Source organism: Pocillopora damicornis, chromosome 1 (genome assembly GCF_964200805.1).
Source record: "Pocillopora damicornis chromosome 1, jaPocDami1.2, whole genome shotgun sequence".
NCBI classification, from domain to species: domain Eukaryota; kingdom Metazoa; phylum Cnidaria; class Anthozoa; order Scleractinia; family Pocilloporidae; genus Pocillopora; species Pocillopora damicornis.
The window spans coordinates 10211091-10231486 of record NC_142670.1 but is presented as its reverse complement, the minus strand read 5'-3'; the positions used below and the strand labels follow the sequence as shown (position 1 = coordinate 10231486).

General features: G+C 38.6%; 2 protein-coding genes across 4 annotated transcripts; one reads left to right on the top strand and one right to left on the bottom strand.

Moving 5' to 3' along the window:
- Positions 1 to 324: 324 nt before the first annotated feature.
- On the top strand, positions 325 to 15509 carry LOC113670532 (uncharacterized). Of its 3 annotated transcripts, none has more exons than XM_089199495.1 (9): positions 325 to 2160; positions 6035 to 6146; positions 6737 to 7179; positions 8645 to 8935; positions 9682 to 9813; positions 10059 to 10184; positions 10763 to 11041; positions 11554 to 11864; positions 12039 to 15509. In XM_089199495.1, exons 1-9 carry the CDS (start codon positions 1759 to 1761, stop codon positions 12391 to 12393), a joined length of 2451 nt encoding a protein of 816 aa, XP_089055621.1. In that variant the 5' UTR covers positions 325 to 1758; the 3' UTR covers positions 12394 to 15509. The 3 variants fall into 3 exon arrangements, with proteins under 3 accessions (XP_089055621.1, XP_089055645.1, XP_089055683.1); XM_089199519.1 differs by lacking the exon at positions 325 to 2160 and adding an exon at positions 2228 to 2404; XM_089199557.1 differs by lacking the exon at positions 325 to 2160 and adding an exon at positions 2295 to 2650.
- A 637-nt stretch (positions 15510 to 16146) lies between these two features.
- LOC113670533 (uncharacterized) lies at positions 16147 to 20396 on the bottom strand. Its single transcript, XM_027186688.2, has 3 exons — positions 20086 to 20396; positions 18759 to 18899; positions 16147 to 17563 (listed from the first exon to the last, which is right to left on the bottom strand). The coding sequence occupies exons 1-3, from the start codon at positions 20296 to 20298 to the stop codon at positions 16871 to 16873; spliced, it is 1047 nt and encodes a 348-aa protein (XP_027042489.2). The 5' UTR covers positions 20299 to 20396; the 3' UTR covers positions 16147 to 16870.

Below are 20396 nucleotides of genomic sequence, written 5' to 3'. Positions count from 1 at the left end.
CATGTTTGAATTAGAGTTAGAGTGGATAGTAGGGGCAGGGAGTGGGGAAAAGCAAGAAGACTATTGCCCCACCCCCTCCCCACTTCTTCCTTTTGACTGTCACTCACCCCTTTGGTAAGCATTTGTTTCGCTCTCAACCCATCTCTTCTGGGTAAATCAAAGATATCAGCTATCATTTTTACGAAGAAAATACCGAGAAAACCCTCGCTCACCGAAATTAGGCTTACAAAGGTTGCAAAGCAATTAAACGCCCTCACCCCCACTGAAACATATGGCCTGCTTTGTTTTAATGGCGTCTCGTTGCCACTTTGAGGTTTTTATGAAAGCACTTTCGATCTAGGTTAGGAGAGGATATTTTTGATTCGACGTTTCGAAATCAAATTAAACCTACGGGTATCGAAGGTGGCGTGGCTCGTATTAAGTAACTCATGGCGTTTGCTAAAATGGTCTCAAGTGATCTAGACACCTTCTCCTGACATCCCGGCTTGAGCGAGTCAACCCAATTTATTTATTCATTTATTTTAGATTAAAAAATAAATTGTATTCAACGAACGTAATACAATAGCCAAAGTTAGGCTGAGGCGGAACGTTTCCTACAAGGTTCGGAAAATACCACGCAACTCGCAAAATAACCGTGCGTATCAAGTTATATTTTGACCATTGAATAGGCTGCATGTATTGCCTGTCTGATAATCTACCTTCACATAAAGGGAAAAAAAAAAAACCAAACCAGGAGCTCAGTAATGGACTCCTGACAAAACAGATAACGAGACAAAAAAAACAGGAAAATTAAAATTGAAGAAAAAAAATCAGAATAAAAAAAAAAAAAGGCGAGCTTAAAAGCCTTTTTGACATAAGTATCATTGTTAACTGTGTGTATAGAGGGGTTGAGCTGTTGTGCCAGCTTCGAGCGAGAAGAGATTGGGACGAGACTCACGGATAAAACAGGGTGTGTCTCAGGAGCATCGTTAGCTATGTCACGCCATACGGTATTGTGCGTCCGCTTTCTCTTCGCGCAGCTACGACCCACAGGCTCAATCCTCATCATCTCATCTATTTTTTCTATGCCGTCTCAATCTTTCCTGTAATTAATAATATTACGTTACGTAATTGTTGAGCAGTTCATGACAGTCACGCAAGAACCGCGACCGGTTTTGCTTATGACTGTCATGTGAACAAAAAGTGAAACGTAAACTGTCACGGTCGTTTGCAAAATAGCACTTTGTTTACTAAAATTAAAATTCATAAAAAGGGAAAATAAAAATGAAACAACTAAATTTCCAAATTGTGCGTAGTTCTTCAATCAGACACGTACCAACGTGCATTCGTGCCCCGTTCATGTCCTGGCGAGAGAAACAGAAATAAATGATAATATCCAATTCTTGGAAAGATATTGATGAGTTATTTGTTTTTATTTTTGTAGCCGTGTTTTCACGTTTGATATGCGGAGTTTGATCATTCTCTACCACTTCCAGTTTTTTTTTTGGGTCAATTAGCTAATGATACCAAGGTAAGGAATAATACCGATGACAAAGATCTATTAAATATCCGGTAAACATTGCCCTGAGTGAACCATTTGTTTCCGGTTTTATTTCGCACCGTGACGAATTTATCATGAGGAGTGGTGGCATGTGATTTGCTGCTATCAAAAAACGCTATGTGGTGATAATTTTTTCTCCATTGTATTTTTAAACCAAGGATTCTTTTTGTAACTTGGCTCTCGTCGTTTGAAGCCCGTCTGGTCGTTAGCGGTGGAGAATGTGGTTTCCGCCCGAAGAGGGCGCAGAACTTTTCGACTTTGAGCTTGAACCAGGAGGAGGTGACGAATGGGGATATAGCGACCACAACGAAGAGCTAAGACGAGTAATTCTATATTTAGTGCGCGAAAAAAATTCTATGCTGGTGAAACTCCGTGGACTATGTGCCTTGCGAGGTATTTTGCAAAGCCTTTGCACAGAGCCTAGCCGCGAACACGCAATCTTCTTTAAAGGCGCTGGTGAAATATGTGCTGAGGATTCTCTTGTTTTGAACGCGGACGCCGGCCTTCAGCTTCCGACTCGGAAAGCTCACAGAAGTGAAAAATTGCACTGCGACGAGAAATCGGTGACTTTCAAGCACGACAACACGAATTATGTTTATGGAAATACAGACAGTTCGACGGTGAGTTGTTTTGTTCTCATTGACAAGTGTAACCCTATCCCTCACTAGCGAGCATGCTTGTAATGTTATTGTGATTTGCAAGGCCTCGGTTGGTTATATTTGATACCCTGTGTTAGCGACTCACGAACTGAAGTGGCCTTTTGTTGACGTTGTTTGACTCGTCGTGTGAATGCTCGCTGCGATATCTCCAACTCACGGAATCGATTTGCCACGTGGTGTTTACCATTGCTTGGTCACAAATCTTGTAAGTTTACTTTTGTTTTGCAAATTGTACATTCACTGGCTGCTTGGCTGATTTCAGCGATTTCCCCACGCCTACATTTCTGACTCCAAACGCTGCGCTCCGTGCAGTGCAGACAGCTCATTTCGATCGACGTCTACGCCATTCTTTTGCAAAAATCACCCTCGTATCGACAGCAGAAGCTAAAAATTAATGAACAGTGCGACATCATGACACTAATTTTGAGCTGGACGACTCCTTTCGTGAATGGTGAGTCGGGCGCTTCTTTGTTTCCGCGTGTTGACTATCGGTTTGACATGTTTCGAGGTGGAGCGCCTTATTTCCTTCTTTGTGCAAAACCAATCGCCATATTAAGTTACAACAAATTTTTGCCGCGGTCGCAATTCATTTACCCTCTTATAACCACTAATACTCTAGTACATAATTACAGGTTGAGTTTAGAGACGGTGTCTTTACAATTCCGTTGGTGCGTTCAGAGTAAATTAACCGTAATAAACTATTATTCATGCTATGCACCAAAGCGCCGCGATGTTTGCATCTCGGCGATCAAGGCCGCCTATTAATCGTTTAACAAGGCTGATCGTTTTCTTTCCCTTAAGAGGCCATATTTCTGCTATTTCGCTCGTGGGTTTTCTCTTAGAACTGGAGCTATCCATTCAATGCATTGTGTCGACAAGACCTACAAATTGACTAAACGAATAGCTATTGTTTTCGGTTTTCATTTGATCGCGTGCCAAACATCTCTTCGCATTGTGCAAGCGGATGTCGTTTTCACGCAGTCGTAAAATTTGGTACACAACGGCTGCAGTTTCCAGCTTAACTCATCTCTGACTCTTTGGAAACAAATCGTATTTGCAGCTTCATGTATTATTGCGTGTCTGGCTGATATTTTATTCACGTTTGAACCTGTATGTCGTGATTTCGGTGAAATTCGATGCCAGACTCGCGGTTTTTCTTTGAACGGCTGTGTCTGTTCAGCTTGTCTGCTTTTCGATGTAACTTGCTTTTAAATTCAATTTGCTGGATTCTATTTTTAAAACTTTTCAATGAGTTGGAGTGAATACACGTTCGCGGAAGTTTTGTAAAGTGTGTAGCGGACTCGTTGCAAGAGAAGTGAGATCACACGATATCTGCTTGCTAAAGATATTATGTTGTAATACAAGTGGCATTTAGGGGTCTTGGAATTTTCTTCATTGTCTGCGAAACTTTTTCGGCTATATTAGACGTTTCTGTCAAATCCTGACCTGCATATGATCTTTTGATGATTGCTAAGTTTTGCCATGGTGTTCAGACATTACAAACTTAAAATTCAGATAGTCCCATAAGCAACATGGTAACATCAATTGCTAAGCTCCTGCGGCGATATTAAATTTAAGCCCTTTTTTATCCTAAAAAGGTCATCTTTGTAGAAATACTGTAATGTAGCGATTTGATCTTGGAAGATTTTGTGACTGCTGGTGTTATTTAAATCACAATTTCTCTAAGAGACTGAACAGCAGCAACTGATGTACACTTCAAAATGATCTCTGAGATGATCATGATTTGAATATTTTGAAGTTTATGGCTTTATGCTTCAATGACTCCTCTCTCTGTTAGATATTGGCATAAACAAGTTAATATTTTACTATGGAAAATACCACAACATACCAAAATATTCCCCTTAATTGCATTCTTTGCTAGAACTCTGATGAACAATCAATGAATATTACTAATTTCAGTAAAAAGCTAAATTCATAATTAATTCTATCCACTTATCTTTGATAAGTGAATTTTTTTTTTTTTATTGGCATTACACTTTTGTTATTATTGTTCATAAACTAATGGGGTCATTCTTAGTTTTATCGAGCATTTTTAACCTTAAAACCCCTAAGAGTGACTAACATATAATTTTTCCTCACAATATCACCCCTAAATCATACATTAAGGTCCAAAGCATAAGGGAAATAAATAACCAACTAAAGTTGCCCCTGATTATAAATCAAATTCTCCTTTTCAGCATCATAGGAGATGTATAGAGAACAGTGTGGGGAACTTGCATGCTAATGTTAAAATGTAAAGGGTTAATGAACCAATTCACCCCCAGAAGATTTAACATTTAACCTGTGACTTATCCTTGGAGTTTCAATATACTTTCCCATAGATACACTTACACCTGAATTTTAAATATCAAAATTTAAGCATAGTTTTAAATTTGAGGTCTATTAATCATGTTTTTCAAGCAGATTGGAATCAAGATGTTATAAAGTTTCATATCTTTGTAATGTCGAGGAGCTATGAAAGATTGAAATTCTTTTCCATGTATCATTTAAACTAATGTAATGCACTCATTATTTCAAGATCACTGTGTTACTTGTACAGACTATATTTTCTATTCCTTGCTGAACTAATTTTCTATTTGTTTATCAATACACACACACACACACATGTATATATGATCAGATGTTTTTGACTTGATGCTTAAGTGCCGCCATCTGATCTGATTAATGCAGATGAAGATCTGAAGTAGATATAGGTGCTTATGTACAAACAAATTTGGAAGCATAGCAGTGTTTCCTTTTTTCATATAACACCCAAATTAAAACATTCTTAATTCATTTACAGAGAAATGTACATGTTCTCCTAGCTCCCAAACTCTTTACATTTAAACATCAGTATGTATATTCTCCATACTGTTCTGTTGACATTTCCTGTATTTGTGGTCGGTAAAACAATCAAGAGCTTCCTTGGTTAGGAATCATTTTAGTCATTCTCATGACTTAAATGTTTGATTCAGATGTTATACTTTATGGATAATTTAGAGTGAAGTCACCTTAGGGGGCTGAAGGAATAATAGAAGAAAAAAGTAAAGTGTATAAACAAGACAAAACTGCATGGATTATTTCTTCATGTACCCTCTTAAACTTTGATTTAGAAAAGACTGATTAAGTACATGATTTCTTGGTTAAGGTCAACCTTGCCAGGTCATTCTATTTAGTTTAGTGATTACCATTGCTCTCCATGCTGTTTTTCACACACATCCTAAGGTGATGATGAACAAAATTTGTTTAAAAATCAAGGCCATCTATAATTGATAATCATTTCCTTTACTCTTATAACCTCAAAGTGTAATTCATTGATAATACTATTAATAGAATTTACCTAGATGCTGGTCACTCTTTGGGATCAAAGGATGAAAAGATAATTGTAGCAATCTTTTAAAGAATGGGTTTCATATGGATGTTTATAAAGGAGATTTGTTAGGGTATGGTGATTATAGCCAGTGCTAACACTTTAACTCCCATGAGTGACCAAGACAGAGTTTCTCCTTACAATTTCAATAAAATTTCAACCAGATAAGTGTTGAGAATAAAGAAAAATATCAATTTGGGGATAATTAGTTGATCTAATACTAAATTCTCTGCATTAATATTATAAGACTTGTTATGATTGACAGTAAGGAGAATCGCAAATTTGATCTGGGAGTTAAAGGGTTGAAAAGAAATGATTATGTTTAAAATAATCAACCTTGTTAAGATCGTTCAAAATGTATACACTGGTGATGCTCTTTGCTGATAAATCAAATTATCTAGTTCTATCGCATTGCTGCAATTTGTTTGTTCTTTGTTTTAACTTTTTTCTGTTGTTTTGTTCAAGAATACAGATTTGATCACAAACCTACTACAAGCTAATAAAGAACTTCAAAAGCAAGTCGGGTTATTGGAAGAAGTAACTCGTGATCAAGAACCAAAAGGAAACTGTTGTGAAAGTGAGTGTTGATATAAGAATAAGTTATGGAAGACCCATGCAGTGGCTTATTGTTTGGTGCATTAGCTTGTGGGTAGAGATTTCTATGTTTGAGCCCTGCCCTGGCTATGAACCTGTTTTGTGTCCTTGGGACAAAGTCCAAAATTCTATTGGGAGTATAAAAATATATGGGTAATTTGGTATTATCAACTGAGTTAAAATAACATAAATTGGCCACTGTAAAGAGTTTAAAAGTTGATGTATTGAGTGTTAGCCTTTGGTAAGAGCTTCCTGATACACTCTCCCACTTACAAAGTACCACACTTTCTTTAGAAACTTACCCCCTTTAAAAATATATGGGGCATCAAAACTGCAAATTGAGAAAATGCAATCACAGAGAATTAAGAAACATTGGGTTCATGCTCAGCTAGAGAAGATTTTAAGTGAATAACAAAATTATGAGCCATGTTTTTGGTCTGCTAGGTACATTATTTAGCAAATTTTGGTAAATGCAAATGGTACATCTGTAAATGTTTATAGATGTGCACTTGCTCTGTGATATTTATTCTTTGTTCTCTATTGATTTATTTATTTTTTATTACCATACTGTAGGGTGCTCAACACTTTTCAGATCTCAGCTTGTGCAGTACATATCCAAGACAAAAAAGCTAGAGAGGGCCCTGAGAGTAAAAGATGTCCTTTGTTCTGCACTAGCGGAAAAACTAGATGTTATGAAGGACGAAAAAACCTCAAGGTCAATTGGGAGAACAAACATGAACAACAGCAAGACAAATGGGGGAGATTGCTCTCAGCTAAAGGACGAATGCAATGGTTGCAGCTGCTCTCATGACCAAACTGCAGAACCCTCTCGAAATCAAACAAGGAATTTTCAAAATGAAGGAACCAAGGATAAATCAGACCAGTCTGTGGCAAATGGTTGTGTTGTTTGTTCAAGTGATGGGCAAGTGGTTTTGAAGACCAAGTTTGAGAACATGGAAAAAGAAATGAGTCAAGTTACAGAGAAAATGAATCAAGTTTACTCTGAGAAACTACAAGTAAGTTAATTGAAGTTAAGAACTTCTTTTCTCCCAAGCATCTCAGCAGTCTAGAATATAAATTCCCCCAGTCTGATTGGCTAATTTCGCGCATTCCAGCAGTCCACACCGCTCTTAGTTTTGCAATGTGCTCTTTTCAATCGGTTCATGAGAGAGACTTTAAGATGCAAATTTTCATGGAAGAAAAGTCAATATTTACACACGCCATTCACCCGTGCAGCAAACAAACAAACAGACATTCAAAACTTTAAAACATACATTTGAATTTACGTATAATAACTCGTAAACTTTCCATGCCATTTTTAACTGAACAGAGGTAAACCTTAAATTGAAAATGTGTAATAAAAGTTAGATCATTGACTGTTTTTGAAGACAAAATCGTTGTGAGAGTCCTCTAACCCGGGTTTTTACTGCTGTTCGAAAGTGTACATCTGTCTTGAGTACTGCACTCGGCCTACGGCCTCGGGCGGTATCCAAGACCCCGGGCACAGTTTTTCCTAATACGGACCTTCCGGCTAGTGAATATCATACATATCTTAACATGGGGACTCAGAATTATTTCTTTGTCCCTCGCTCGTGACAAGACGAAAAAACATCTTCCTCCATATCTTAATATCTCAGAGATAGCTGTTTTTTCGTCTCGTCACGATAGTGGAACAAAGAAAAAATTCAGAGTCCTCATGAGGAATCGACCCTTAGACCTTAGAATTCCGCGCTCCGATGCTCTTCCACTGAGCCACAGAGACGCCGGCTGTGGTGAGCAAGGCCCATTACGAAGTTCATATATAACAAGTGTCCTCTATGCTGCTAGGATCAGCAATGTCGATAACGTCATGTCCATGTTTTTTTTTTAAAGAATGATCTTGTATGTTGTTTAGATTTGTTTTTCGCAAAGAGCATCACTGATTCATTAAAATTTTTATGTTGTAGTTTTGTTTTGAGTCCATAATGTCTCTCACGATTGAGGGAAACAGTTGAAGAAACAACCAGCGCTCGAAAATGAAACTTTTATAGTCGGGATCATTTCAGTTGTATCTACTCGCGGCTCAATTATTCATGAGCAAACCCAATAAGAATGGAAAAGGAAATTTAAGGGGAAAATAGAAATGAAACCACATGTAACGAGGTGATGGATTCACTTACTTTGAAGCTGGATTGGAAGCTCTCTAAACGAAGTACGCAAAATGTTTGCTATCATTTCAGTTAATGTAAAGATTTCAGAAAATAATGAAAGTCCACAATTCCCCTTGAGCGCCACATTAGAGTGCGCCAAATTTTCCCGCCTTCCGATACGCTTGCACATCCGGGCATTTTGACAGGGTGACCAATCAAAACAAAGCGCGGGAAACGCGGGGATGACTTTTTAGTCAAGATTTTTTTATAGCTTTATTTTTGCCAGTTTGGTCGGTAAACATCTCAGAAACAATTTTTAAGTCAGTTTTTATACTATTACTTTTCTTTCCAGCTGGAAAAACGCTTGAAGGAATTGCAAGAAAGTCGCGAGAAAGATGAAAACGAGTTGCGTGGTGAAATAAACCAACTGCAACAAGAGAAAAGGCAGCTACAGGAAACAGTTGTACAATATCAGGCAAATGAACAGAAGCAGAAACACGAATATGACCAATTACTGTACCGAGCTCAGGAAATGCAGGAAATCCTTGAGAGAGAAACACAAGAAAAGTTCGCTTCTATTGCTGAACAGAAATCTTTGAGGCAGCAGGTCGAGAATCTGTCTAAAAACATGAAATCATTGCAAGTAAGCTTTTTGTATTTCTTTGTCCGTTTGTCTGAATCTAATGAATAAAAAAGGTAAGTTTTAAAGAAACTGTGGTGCTGCGTCGATGGCAAAGTAAAACAAGGTAATGTAGTATTATTAGCTGAGTTGATTACTTAAATTGGTCACCGTAACGAGTTCAAAGCTGACGTTTCGAGCTTAAGCCTTTCGTGATAACGAACGACGAAGGGCTAACGTTCGAAAAGTCAGATTTGAAACTCTTAACGGTGGCCAATTTACGTTATCAACTCAGTTGATAATACCAACTTACTTTATCTGAATCAAAGCCTCCTCAAAGCTTTTGCAGAGAAAGAGGGTCAGATAAATTATGCCGGCATAATTTAAGGCATAATGCTATAGTCAGAGCATCGAGCATATGCCAGCATTATGACAGAACTTCTTAAAAATCCCCTTGAACTTACAGTTCAACAAGAGATAAAATCTGTAACCTGAATACCTTCAACAGTGACATCAAGCCAAGCGGGGAGAAACAACTGAGCCGTTTCAAAATGAAGCAGGTGTTCTTAATTGATTCAGACGCTGATTTGGTTCGGCTCATATAAAGGTCCGCGGCTCATATAGAGCTCCACGTTTAATTCATTTGTTTGACGGGCGTGCCACTTCATGGTCTGAAGCAACTGGCGCGCCATTCAGTATTTCTGCAGAAGCCTTAAACAACAAGACTTGTTAAAGTCCTAATGATTCATGGATCTTGCTTTTGCCAACAGGTTAAAAGCGAAGAATTTGTCCGATTTCACTGCGATCAAGAGGATCAGATTGACGACTTCAAGAGACTGAAGAAACATATTCACGACAACGGTTTGCCTAGCATCGAACAGTTAATTGCTCTTCAGAGACAGGTAAGACTACGAGTATTCTTCTGTTCTGTCTGAAGCTTGCAGCTCTGATTAGTAAGAGTTAAACCCAGCCCTGTTTTCGTCTGACCCTTAAGTTCCTTTGCCCAGCTCTCCAAAAGCGGTTTCTCTCTTCAACCATTTAAATACTTCTTCCTGCGTAAAAGACATTAAATGACTACATGCCAACTACGTTACCTACTTGAACTTATTTTCAGTTTCTCGTCATCCTCTTTTTTCTTCATTCACAGAACGAAACATACCGTGAAGAATTTTTGAACGAAAGGAAAGAGAAAGAGCGTGCCTTGTCTCTAAAAGACAAATTGAAGAGAGACCTGGAAAACTATCAATCTCGTATCTCTTCCCTTCAGGAGCAGGTGAGAAGTGTGCCATGTACAGTGTGTTCTCCGAAAACTTTTTTAGCGGCCAGCGAGCTTCTCCAGTAATCATCTAGTGCATTTCCAGCACTTGTGGTGGGAGCACTTTATTGCCAGCGGATCGATGATAACAGTTAACAAAGGAAATTTACGAAGCAATTTTTTTTTTTATCAAAATTTGTGCGACCAGTGGTGATTTGGTCTTTGAATTGTCCTTTTTAATAATTAGAATACAATTGAAGAATATGTCCGATATTCGGTATGCACCATATAGCCACCTCCTGGCCGAAAAAACAAACAAACAAAAGAAGGGGGGTGGTTTGAAATTTTAAATGGTCATTCATTCCCAAACTTAACTAAATTCATTTTTCTGCTACATTTCGAACCAATTTCAAGCAATGTAACGTTGCTTGTTTCCTTGGTAGCCTGCCTGCGGCATGTTTAGAAAGGGTGTTGGGGGGGGGGGGGTAATGAAGTGGAAGGGGGTAGGAGAAATTACTTCGACCCCAAAGCCCCCCCTCCCTCCAGCTATTTTACCGTTTGTAACTGACAGTTTCGGTATTCTTGCTTTTGCCTAGGTCTACAAATACCGAGAGCACATCTACTTCTTGCAGCAGAAATTCAAGCAAGAAGGAACTGGTAGCCAACCCGTTTCTCCTATGTTCGACATGCCGGGGCCTTCTCAGGGGAATAATCTTAGCAGACTGTATGGTAGCACTGCTACACAGTACATTAATGAGATGTTGCTGCAGGGTAACACCCCACCGAAGTTCCCTGCGTCACCGATTCCGGATGGGAAGAAGCCTTTAGTAGGAAAGCATAGCGATGGATCCGGAAAACCGTGGCAGTTCCAGCAGGTTAGAGATGAAAACGTTAGAAGACTAAATTACAACATAAAAACAAACAAACAAACAAAGAGACATGTTAAGTTTTGACAAAGGGTTAAACATCGAAACGTCAGCTGTAGAAACACTCAACGGTGGCCACTATGCACTGTGCACTATCAATTGACCAACCAAATGATCTTGCAGTACTCCCCTCTCCTCCCCCACTTAGTGCCCTTGCACCCGTAAATATCCCGGATGTGCGCACACTTCTGCGCGATATGACGTAGCATGACAGTTTCTTCAGAAACATGCCCTCTTTAAACAAACGGAGTTGATGACTAGGCGACCATCTCAATGATGAATAAGTTTCTCAACCTTAACAGAATATTAGCACTTTTATCAACAAACAAAGACGCAAACACAAAAATACTAATTCCTTCCAAATATAATAACCCAACAAATAATCAGACAGACAGTTTTAATCATTGAATGTTTTCATTGGTAACAAAACAGTTAATTCATGACATCTTAAAACTGTCCAGGGTAATTATGGTCGATACGGCCGTCAGATGTCGGCTGAGGAGTGGAAGTCCCGCGTTCCAAATCAAGGTCAAACTTGGGACACATTCCAATATGGCTCAAACCAGTCCCCCGGTAGGCTATCCTCTGCTGGCAGTTTGTCCTCTGTACGCTCTGGTTCCACTTCGTCAGAAGAAGTTCCAGTCGAAGCTCAGATAGACGGTAGGACAGCGTTTGGTATGGGAGGAGTGGGTGGCCGAAGACAATGCCCTCGACCCACGGGACTACCCGATAGAGCATTGGATGAGACACGTGGAATGCAACAGAATTATGGGTAGGTACACTTCGATCTAAAATCTGAGCCGAAGGTTAAGACCAGATAGATAACGTAATTAGTACCTTAAAGGCTCGATTCCACAAGCTTCTGTTTTTACTAGTAGAAGTAACTCATACTGAGAGTATGTAACTTATTTTTCACCATGGTTAATGGTACCGTATTTATTTCCAGAGCCCCATCTTCGTCTTTTGAGGCGTGGTCACCAAAGCCCCAAGGTTATGCAATGAGAGGTCAGCGGCGCTACTCATCTCCCACGGGCAGTGGCGTGCGCTCACCAACCACTGATTACTGGTCGTCCCCGCAACATATGGGGGGGTTCCAACGCTCTTGGCAGTCGCCAGCTGAGCATGTACAGTATTCAGATTCGACGCAGGCCCCTATGTCTTCTGGGTTGAGGCCAACCGCAGAACCCTGGCCACCAGCGGTCACTACGGTACCCAGTAGCAGTCATGCGCAGTCGACGTTGACAACGAGTAGTCAAGGAGATACAATGGCCTTTATGTCAGGTGGGATGGGTATGCGGTAAGACGAGTTAGGAAATGCATCACGCGCCGTTAAGTCATCTTCTACAGTAGAATCAGTTAACTAGCTCTACAGTCTGAAATTGGCTGCCTTACTTAACTATACCCCACTGAAGTGAAGCGGCGTTGCGAAGACGAAGCAGATTTTTAGGGAAAATGTAGTCTTAGTAAAGGAAATTTTCTTTATTTTGCACCCATGTTTGGGATGAGTGGTTCGTAGAATTATCATGGTACGGTGTTTGGTAATGAGGTAGCTGAGGTAGCAATTTAGTTATTACATTTAGCTCGAGTTGTGAAGCTAAAGAGTAAAGTAAGTCCACTTAAACGAAAAAAAGGACCGAACGCGGAGGCTAACGAGCGAAAGCGTTTTGGTAAATTTTGTTGCCTCTCATAGCAAACCAACTGAACAACATGAAATGACGCTTTTTGATAAACAGGATGAGAATGGTTTATTTCCCCCCCCCTTTTTTTTTTCACTTATCATTCCTCTTTCCTGTCGGTCCTGATTTCTTTGTCATAAAATCGTGTGCTTGTGAACCACAGATTATTGTGAGCCCTCTTGATACTAACGTATTCCAGGATCTTACACAATGGAACGCCAGAAAGAGCGAGCAGGGGAGCAAGAGCGTAATGACCGGTGTGTGCGCTAGTTAGAGAAACGGCTTCATTTTCATTTGCCGATCGAGGCACGCTCGCTTGTTTTGTTGTTTTGCGTCTTTCCACTTACCGAGAGGCTTAAACGTACTTAGACGATACTTAATGAATAAGGGAAAATAAGTTTGGTTTTAAACAAAGCCAAATGAATTGTCGATTGAAATAGCTAGCACCTTCTCCTTCGAATGGACGACGCCTATTAAAACGAGTTCTTTTGCAATTTGAATAACCTTTTACGAAGGTTGCGAAGTAAGTACGATTGTAAATAAGAAATGTTTTGTTGCATTATCTAATATGCTCAAAAATGAAAATTGATTTGTTCACCATTACGCTTATTTAGACAAATTGACCAGAAATAATTCTAGCGAGGTTTGTAAATAGGAAAGTTCTAGCCTCTCTATTGCACGTTTTGTTGTACTTAGTTTGCGCTCGACTGAATTTCTAATCAATTGCTGATAATTTAATTGCGAACAGTATTTACGTTAAATATTTAGTGAAATGAAAATCATATTCAAATATCGTTATTCGTAAAGAGATTTATTTTTCCTTTGCTTGAACATAGTGGATATACTTATTTATCACAAGGATGAAAAAGCCAAACTATTTGTTGAAATTTCTTTGGAAGTATATGAAGTGTTAAAATTAGATAAACCAACATCAGTCTATTTAACAAGATGAAATTAGTACAATGTAGATAGAAGACAAAGATTTTTTGTGGAATTCGTTAAAAACACTGATAGTTTTTTTACTATTTTACAAAAGAATTAAGGGTTCATAAGATTTATTTAGGTATGCATACTTAATGCTCCCCAATATTTGGGGGAACGAGAAATGGAACTAAGGCGCACGGATCACTGGAGCCCTTTTACACTTTTTCAACGTGTTCGCAGGGTGAAGTACAAACGGCGTTACATTACGAAATTTGGTGAGTTGAGAAGAGTTTTAAAATGAACATAGTTCCAAAATAACATCTTACAAATGTTAAAAAAATAGAGAAAAAAAAATGGTTGGAACTTCTAGTGGGTTAGCGGCGGGAATCGATAGTAGTTTTCTGAAGGGAAACAGATTCAGTATTATTCATATTGGCTTCACAGTGTCATACTTGACGAGAACTGTTGTAGAAGTAACTAATTATTACTGGGATTCTTCGTGTTTTAGAAAAGCAGTGTAGTATTTAAATATAGCCAGAAAACAGCGAAAGAAAAAACTGAGTAAATTAAGTTTGCAGATGAAAAACGAATGGAACAACAATATCTGCAGAAACAACTTTCAGTGATCTAGTTATGTGCAAGTTGAAATCGATGATTTGCTTGTCTTGTGGTTTTGCCGTTTGAGCCCCTCTTAGAAACACAGCTCGCTCCGGACAGGCAATTTAACGGTTATTTTATCAGGAGTTTTGCCCAAGATTGTGGTTAAAATAGTAGGTTTTCCGCTTATTTTCGAGCGAAAAACATCAACATTGTAATGATACCGCTCAGAGAACATTATAATCAGTTCAAAGCGTCCAGTCAGAAAAAAGGGAGCGAAATAGTAAACTTTGTGATAGACCAAGAGAAAGAAGAGAATTAATGGACACTGTTTTTAGTAAAAGTACGCAAAATTATTTAGATGCTATTGGATAGCTGTTATACATAAGAATATTTAATTTTCGTAGAGCTCAGCATGAGTGAGAAATGCATGGAAGTTTGTTCCCCTGAGTTACAATATTAATATTTAGAAGAAATTGTGATTGGTTATTTGATCAGTAAAAAAAAACAAGCAAACAAAAAAAAACAAACAAAAAACAAACAAAACAAAATACAAAATTAAAAAAAGAAATACAAAGTATATTATAGAAATAAAAATTAGTGTATTGATTATGATCTGAATTATTTAACACTTGAAGCCACTTCACTAAGGAGAGAAAAATTTAAGTACCTGGTGTTCTAGAAACGTTGTAGTCGTAGATTAGAATTATGGATCCATGTAAGTCTCCGAGAAACTGCGCACCTACCCCTCCCTTACCCCAACAACAGTCAACTGATAACAAGTTAGGGTTAATGTTGGGTTAGGGGAGGGGTGAGTGCGCAGTTGATGTGATACTGACATTGGTCCAGAGATATAAGATACTTAATATTAATTACAAGTGTGGTACGTCGTATAAATTGCTGCATCTTTCCCACGGAAAACGAGCCTTTTCATTAGCGAATGGGCGAGATATGTATAGTCGTTTGTTGACAAGTAAGTTTATATTTTACAAGAAAAGGAGTGCTTCGTCACAGTGCATATGATGTAAGAATATTTGATTGCTAAAGAAAAAAGGTTAAAATGATTTATTCAAGAAGAGAACTGCTATTAAAATTATACTTATTTTATTACATTAAGTAAATATTTTTGGTAATTAAACGTTTTCAATTTGTATGATCTTTAAATGGCAGTATTTTACTGAGGCTTTGTTGTAAGAAAAATAAAAAACTTTCAGTCTTTAGAATCTCCTTGTCATATTATTTCACGGTGTCAAGTAAGGCGTCTTACAGTGCGAGGTTCACGGTGACTTAACGGCTAGCTCTTCGTGCAAAGTGTTAAGCGGAATAGGACTGGCACGAGCACTATCTGAGCGCTTCTGGTGCGTTATGAAGTCGGCAAAATTTTCCGCGCCAGGAGTCCGGATCGAAAGCACTAGGTTCGAGGTCTGGCCAGATCGCCATAAGTCACTATCCTCACAGTGCCTTGCCTCTTTCGGAGTGTCAGGGAAATCTGCATATCTGACAGAATGCGGGGGGCTGACTTGCGCTCGGCATGCGTGTGTTCGTAGACCATAGAAGGCTTTTCATTCGTTCACCTTTACAGGTAGTTCCTCGGGATGACTTCCATTCGCGGCACGAGTGTATCAACGCCCTCTAAGAAGGTTTGAGGCCTTAAGCAAAGCGAGCCAGTGATAGGTCTGCGGTCGTACTGATGACAATGAGGGCCTGCTTGCAAGCTAACCAACCGCCAACGGCCTTTGTAAAAGTAGAAACTGAAACAACTACAGGAAAAGTATTATGGTCGCTCTTTTTCTTCTCTTCGTTTCGGTTATGTTAATATCTTCATTTCCCTGATTAAATACCCTTGATGTCAACAACTTTGTTTCAAAACTTTTATTACAATTGTCTTTTGGGTAAGACTTTCAACCTTGTAACTCAACAAATATGACTTCAGCAAAGGGAAAATGTCCAATGCTGCAAGCCTCACAGCCGGATGCTCAAAAATTTAAAGACAGATCAGTAGAAATGAGCCTTGATTATTGATCATAGTTTTTCATCCATTTCATAAAATTTCAATTACATAAAATGCCAAGACTGCAAACAGTCCCTACTTTTTCGGCGCCCGTGTAAAAATAAGAATAACAAACAAAACAAAAAAAAGATGGATGTTAGCGAGCCGCGCAGAACTCTGGGAGTTAGCACACAGAAAGTCGGGTCCTTACGTACACCTCGCTCCGTGAATTCCGCGCGGCGAGCTGAAATATCTTTCATTATTATTTTTTTTTTCAAGTGAGTTTCTTGGACTCTTCCGACGGACTTCGCCGAAAAGGAGGGCTGCTCGTAATCCTACAAGTCGAACCAGGGTCTTTCTGTCGATCGTCGTCGTCTTAGCATCAGAGAGCACAGATACTTTACAGAGCAGAGGTTACTAACGATGCCCGTAAGAACTCTTACTACCGTCTGTTTGGCCTCCTAGAAGGCTCGAGCGTTTGGGTTCCCCCCTTACAGCCTCTTTTTCGGGTACAGCCACTATCGGCAGCCACTCATGGTAATAGTTAGTCAAACCCCTGCAGGGAGGCAAAGCAATAAGAAGGAAAATTCTTCAAGAAAGTTTCTTCTTTGAGACTCTCTTGGTGTCACTGTAGGTGTGGTCACGTTGAACGAGCTCAAGACTTGGAAGAAAATCATCCCTGTCCCATTGCGTCTCGACAGATACCATAGAGGGTTTTATTTCCCTTGCAAGCTCTTCTTCAGTTTGGCACGATGTTTCTGAAGTGCTAGATTTGTTTTGCCGATTAATGTTGTGTCCAAAGTTCATGTTCACACGTGTCCCTTCCTTACACTTGATCAGAACAATCACCCACTTTTCCGTTTGCCCCTGGGTTGTATTCACGTTATAAGTGATCATGGTACCGTTGGGTTCTTGTCCGTTGCAAATACTGGGTAATGCGAACACATCTTGGGTACCTGTTGGATGTTTTTGGTGGCTGGTACAAACGTCATTCTCGGTTTCTGTTTGGGCTTGCTCATTAACGGTGCTTAAGTCGCTCTCGGTGTCAGTTCCGATCTGCTTGTGGCTAATACCTACGTCATTCTCGCAAATTGTTCGAGTTTGATCGTTATCAGTGCAAGTATCGTTGTTGTAAGCTCGAGCAAACTCAGGCAGAAGAGACTGAATGCTAAATTCACCGTCTATATTTTCAAACTCCATCGGGGATTCGCGCTTCACAACTTGTGTGTTCAGTGGTGCTGATGGCTTCATGTAAAAATGTGGTCCAAGTAATTCTATCAAAATCTATAGAAAAGAAAAAAGAACGATTGAACAAGTGAACGAGCGAGTGAGTGAAGTCACACAAATGTTCTTCTTCAGTTTGTCATCATTTACTGGTATCAATCTATTAACAACTATCTTAGAAACACCTATTGATTTCTATCAATTATTTGGTTTGAGCAATTACGTTTGACAGGAATACAAACATAAAAATTGTACAAATTCCTAATGCTAAGTTTGACATTAATTACAAGTATGTTATAAACATTTCCTTTTTCAAATGATCATTTAGCTGATATATAATGGTAATAATAATCATAATAATAATAATGATAAAAATGATACTAGTAATAATATTTATAATAATAATATTAGAGTATAACACACAAGTTACTAGAGCTTTTGGATCATGCTCATTGGCTAGTTTGGAAGTGAATAGCAAGTATTATTCACCTTCGGTAGCCGATAAGACAAAATCACATGTCAAGAGTTTAATTTCAGATCATTTTTCAGTGCACTGAAAGAAATACTGGTACCTGGTATCTGGTATCTGGGTGGAATATACTAAAATAATTATTTACCTCTGTCAATGTTGGTGAAAGTGGTGAATATTTAACTCCACTTTGAAGAGTAATTGTTAATTATGCCAATATAATAATAATAACAATGGTGTTTACAATCATTATTAGTAACATCATTGTTGTTATTGCTTTGTTGTATGTCCCATGATGTATGGCAGTTCATCTTTAAGTCAAATTCAAGGTTATAATCGATAAAAAAAATGATAGCTAAAACCTTTAGCCTTTTCAACCCCACAGTACTTGTAAGAGAGACAAACAACTAATTCCTTTTTAACCCTTTAACTCCCAAGATCTGATAGTCAATTCTCCCCAGCAGCTACAACATATTTCCTTTTAAATTAGTAACAAGAATTTGGTGTTAAATCAAGACAACAAATCTTACTTGATATGTTTGAGTATTCTCATTACCTGTTTGCTGGATAATGTATGGATATTGTGGGGAGAAGTGAGATGTTAATCACTTCAGGGAGTTAAAGGGTTAAGTAACATCGCTGAACTAAGATCATGAGAAGAAAGGAAACAACTGTCAATGGAAGAAGCTAATTCTCCATGTCTGTACTAAAGGAAGTGTACAGTAAAGGGTTGAAGAGAAAATTTTCTAGGAAAAAAACTAGGAATAACAAAACAGGACCCGTTACCTCATCTTTTTCCTTTCTCTTTTTTCGCTCTTCACTAACAACTCTTTTCTTGACCTTGGACCTAAAATTGTTATGACTGAATAATGTGGGAACTGATCCTTCTAACAGTGGTGGTTTTGGCCTTTGATCCATTAGCTCTGCCTGTGGAGCGGAAAACAACAATAACAACAGAAAAAGTCAGAAGATGGCTTGTCTGTCAAAGGCTTCATGCCTACGCAAGCTGTTATAAGAAAATCAGTCTAGCAGCTGCACTTAAAAGCTCTATTTTTAACTATTAGATAAATACCACCCTCAAATAAATGCTACCTTGAATTAAGTGTTGTAGATGGGAGGAAAATTACATATGAAAGCCACTGAGGGGCAATAAGAAATAAGCAAAAATTACATGTAGTTGGGGATCATAACTCACAAGTTGTTAAGCAAGAGTCTTGATGGAGCTTGAAGATTTATATATACATGCAGGCAATAAATTTAGAATTCAATCTATTCTGCGTGGGTTTGCTTGTACATACAACAAAAATGCTTAAAATGCTAAGAATGGGAAAAATCAATCTAGTACTTGAGAAGCTTTTTGCCCGACCCTAATCCTGTGTCTTCATAAAAAAATAACAGCATTTGTTTGTTTGTTTGTTTTTGTTTTTTTTGTATTTTTCTACATATTTTTTCTTATTTTTTTCCTGTTTTTAAACACATTCTGCTCCTTTCCTAATCTTAATTCTGGAGATCCCAGACACCTTTGCACAAACACAAGGATCCAGTAACCTGCAACTTATTCATTGGAAAGTTGCATGTGAAATATGCATTCAAAATCAATTAACACTTTTCAAGAAGTTGTCTCTCCTTTGCCACGTTACCTCACACCAACTCGCCCCCATCAAATATAACAAAGTTGTGTCCATCTAACCAGTTTTCTACCAAATCTTTCAAAACATGGTTCATATCTAGAAATTTCATGATATACTTAGGTCAACCAGCAAACTGAATTCAAAATAATCACAAAATCAGTCAACCTGCACATACTGGGAAGCTGTATTACTCTCAGGCGCAACTGTATAATTATGAATTACAAAGCCGCTATGTCACACTGTGAGGTCAACAGCGTGGTTTGACAGAATTTTGCAGATATGTGAACAAACTACCTTCCCTAAGACTTTTCACTAACCTAAAAACTTCGGCAGCATTTAATCACAACTCTCTTTGAATTGTACTGACTTTTGTTACATTGTCTATAATTACAGTGAGTTAAACGAATTGACGGTAAAGTGGAGCGATCTGACTTGAAAAGAGCAGCCCATGGAACAAAGTAAACGAGCTCAATTCTGCGTACCTTTATGTCCCTACCAAAGCACTCAGGTTCGAAATGATCCGAGCAAACGTAGCTTCTGTCCAAACGTAAAGGAAGCCTTGTTCTCCTCAAGTTTACCAACCATTTTTGCAAAAGCTCTTTGTCTTCGAGGGGTAATCTGTAAAAGGAAACCCACCGTTTTCTTCTCGACGTACTAATGTTGGTGCAACCAGTTGCAATACACGCCGAGGGCATTTTAGAAAAGGTACGAGAATTCGAATTTTACAGTAGGGAAAAAATAGCGTCGAACGTTTAACAACATAGCGCCTTAATTTGCCGCACAAGAGAGGTTA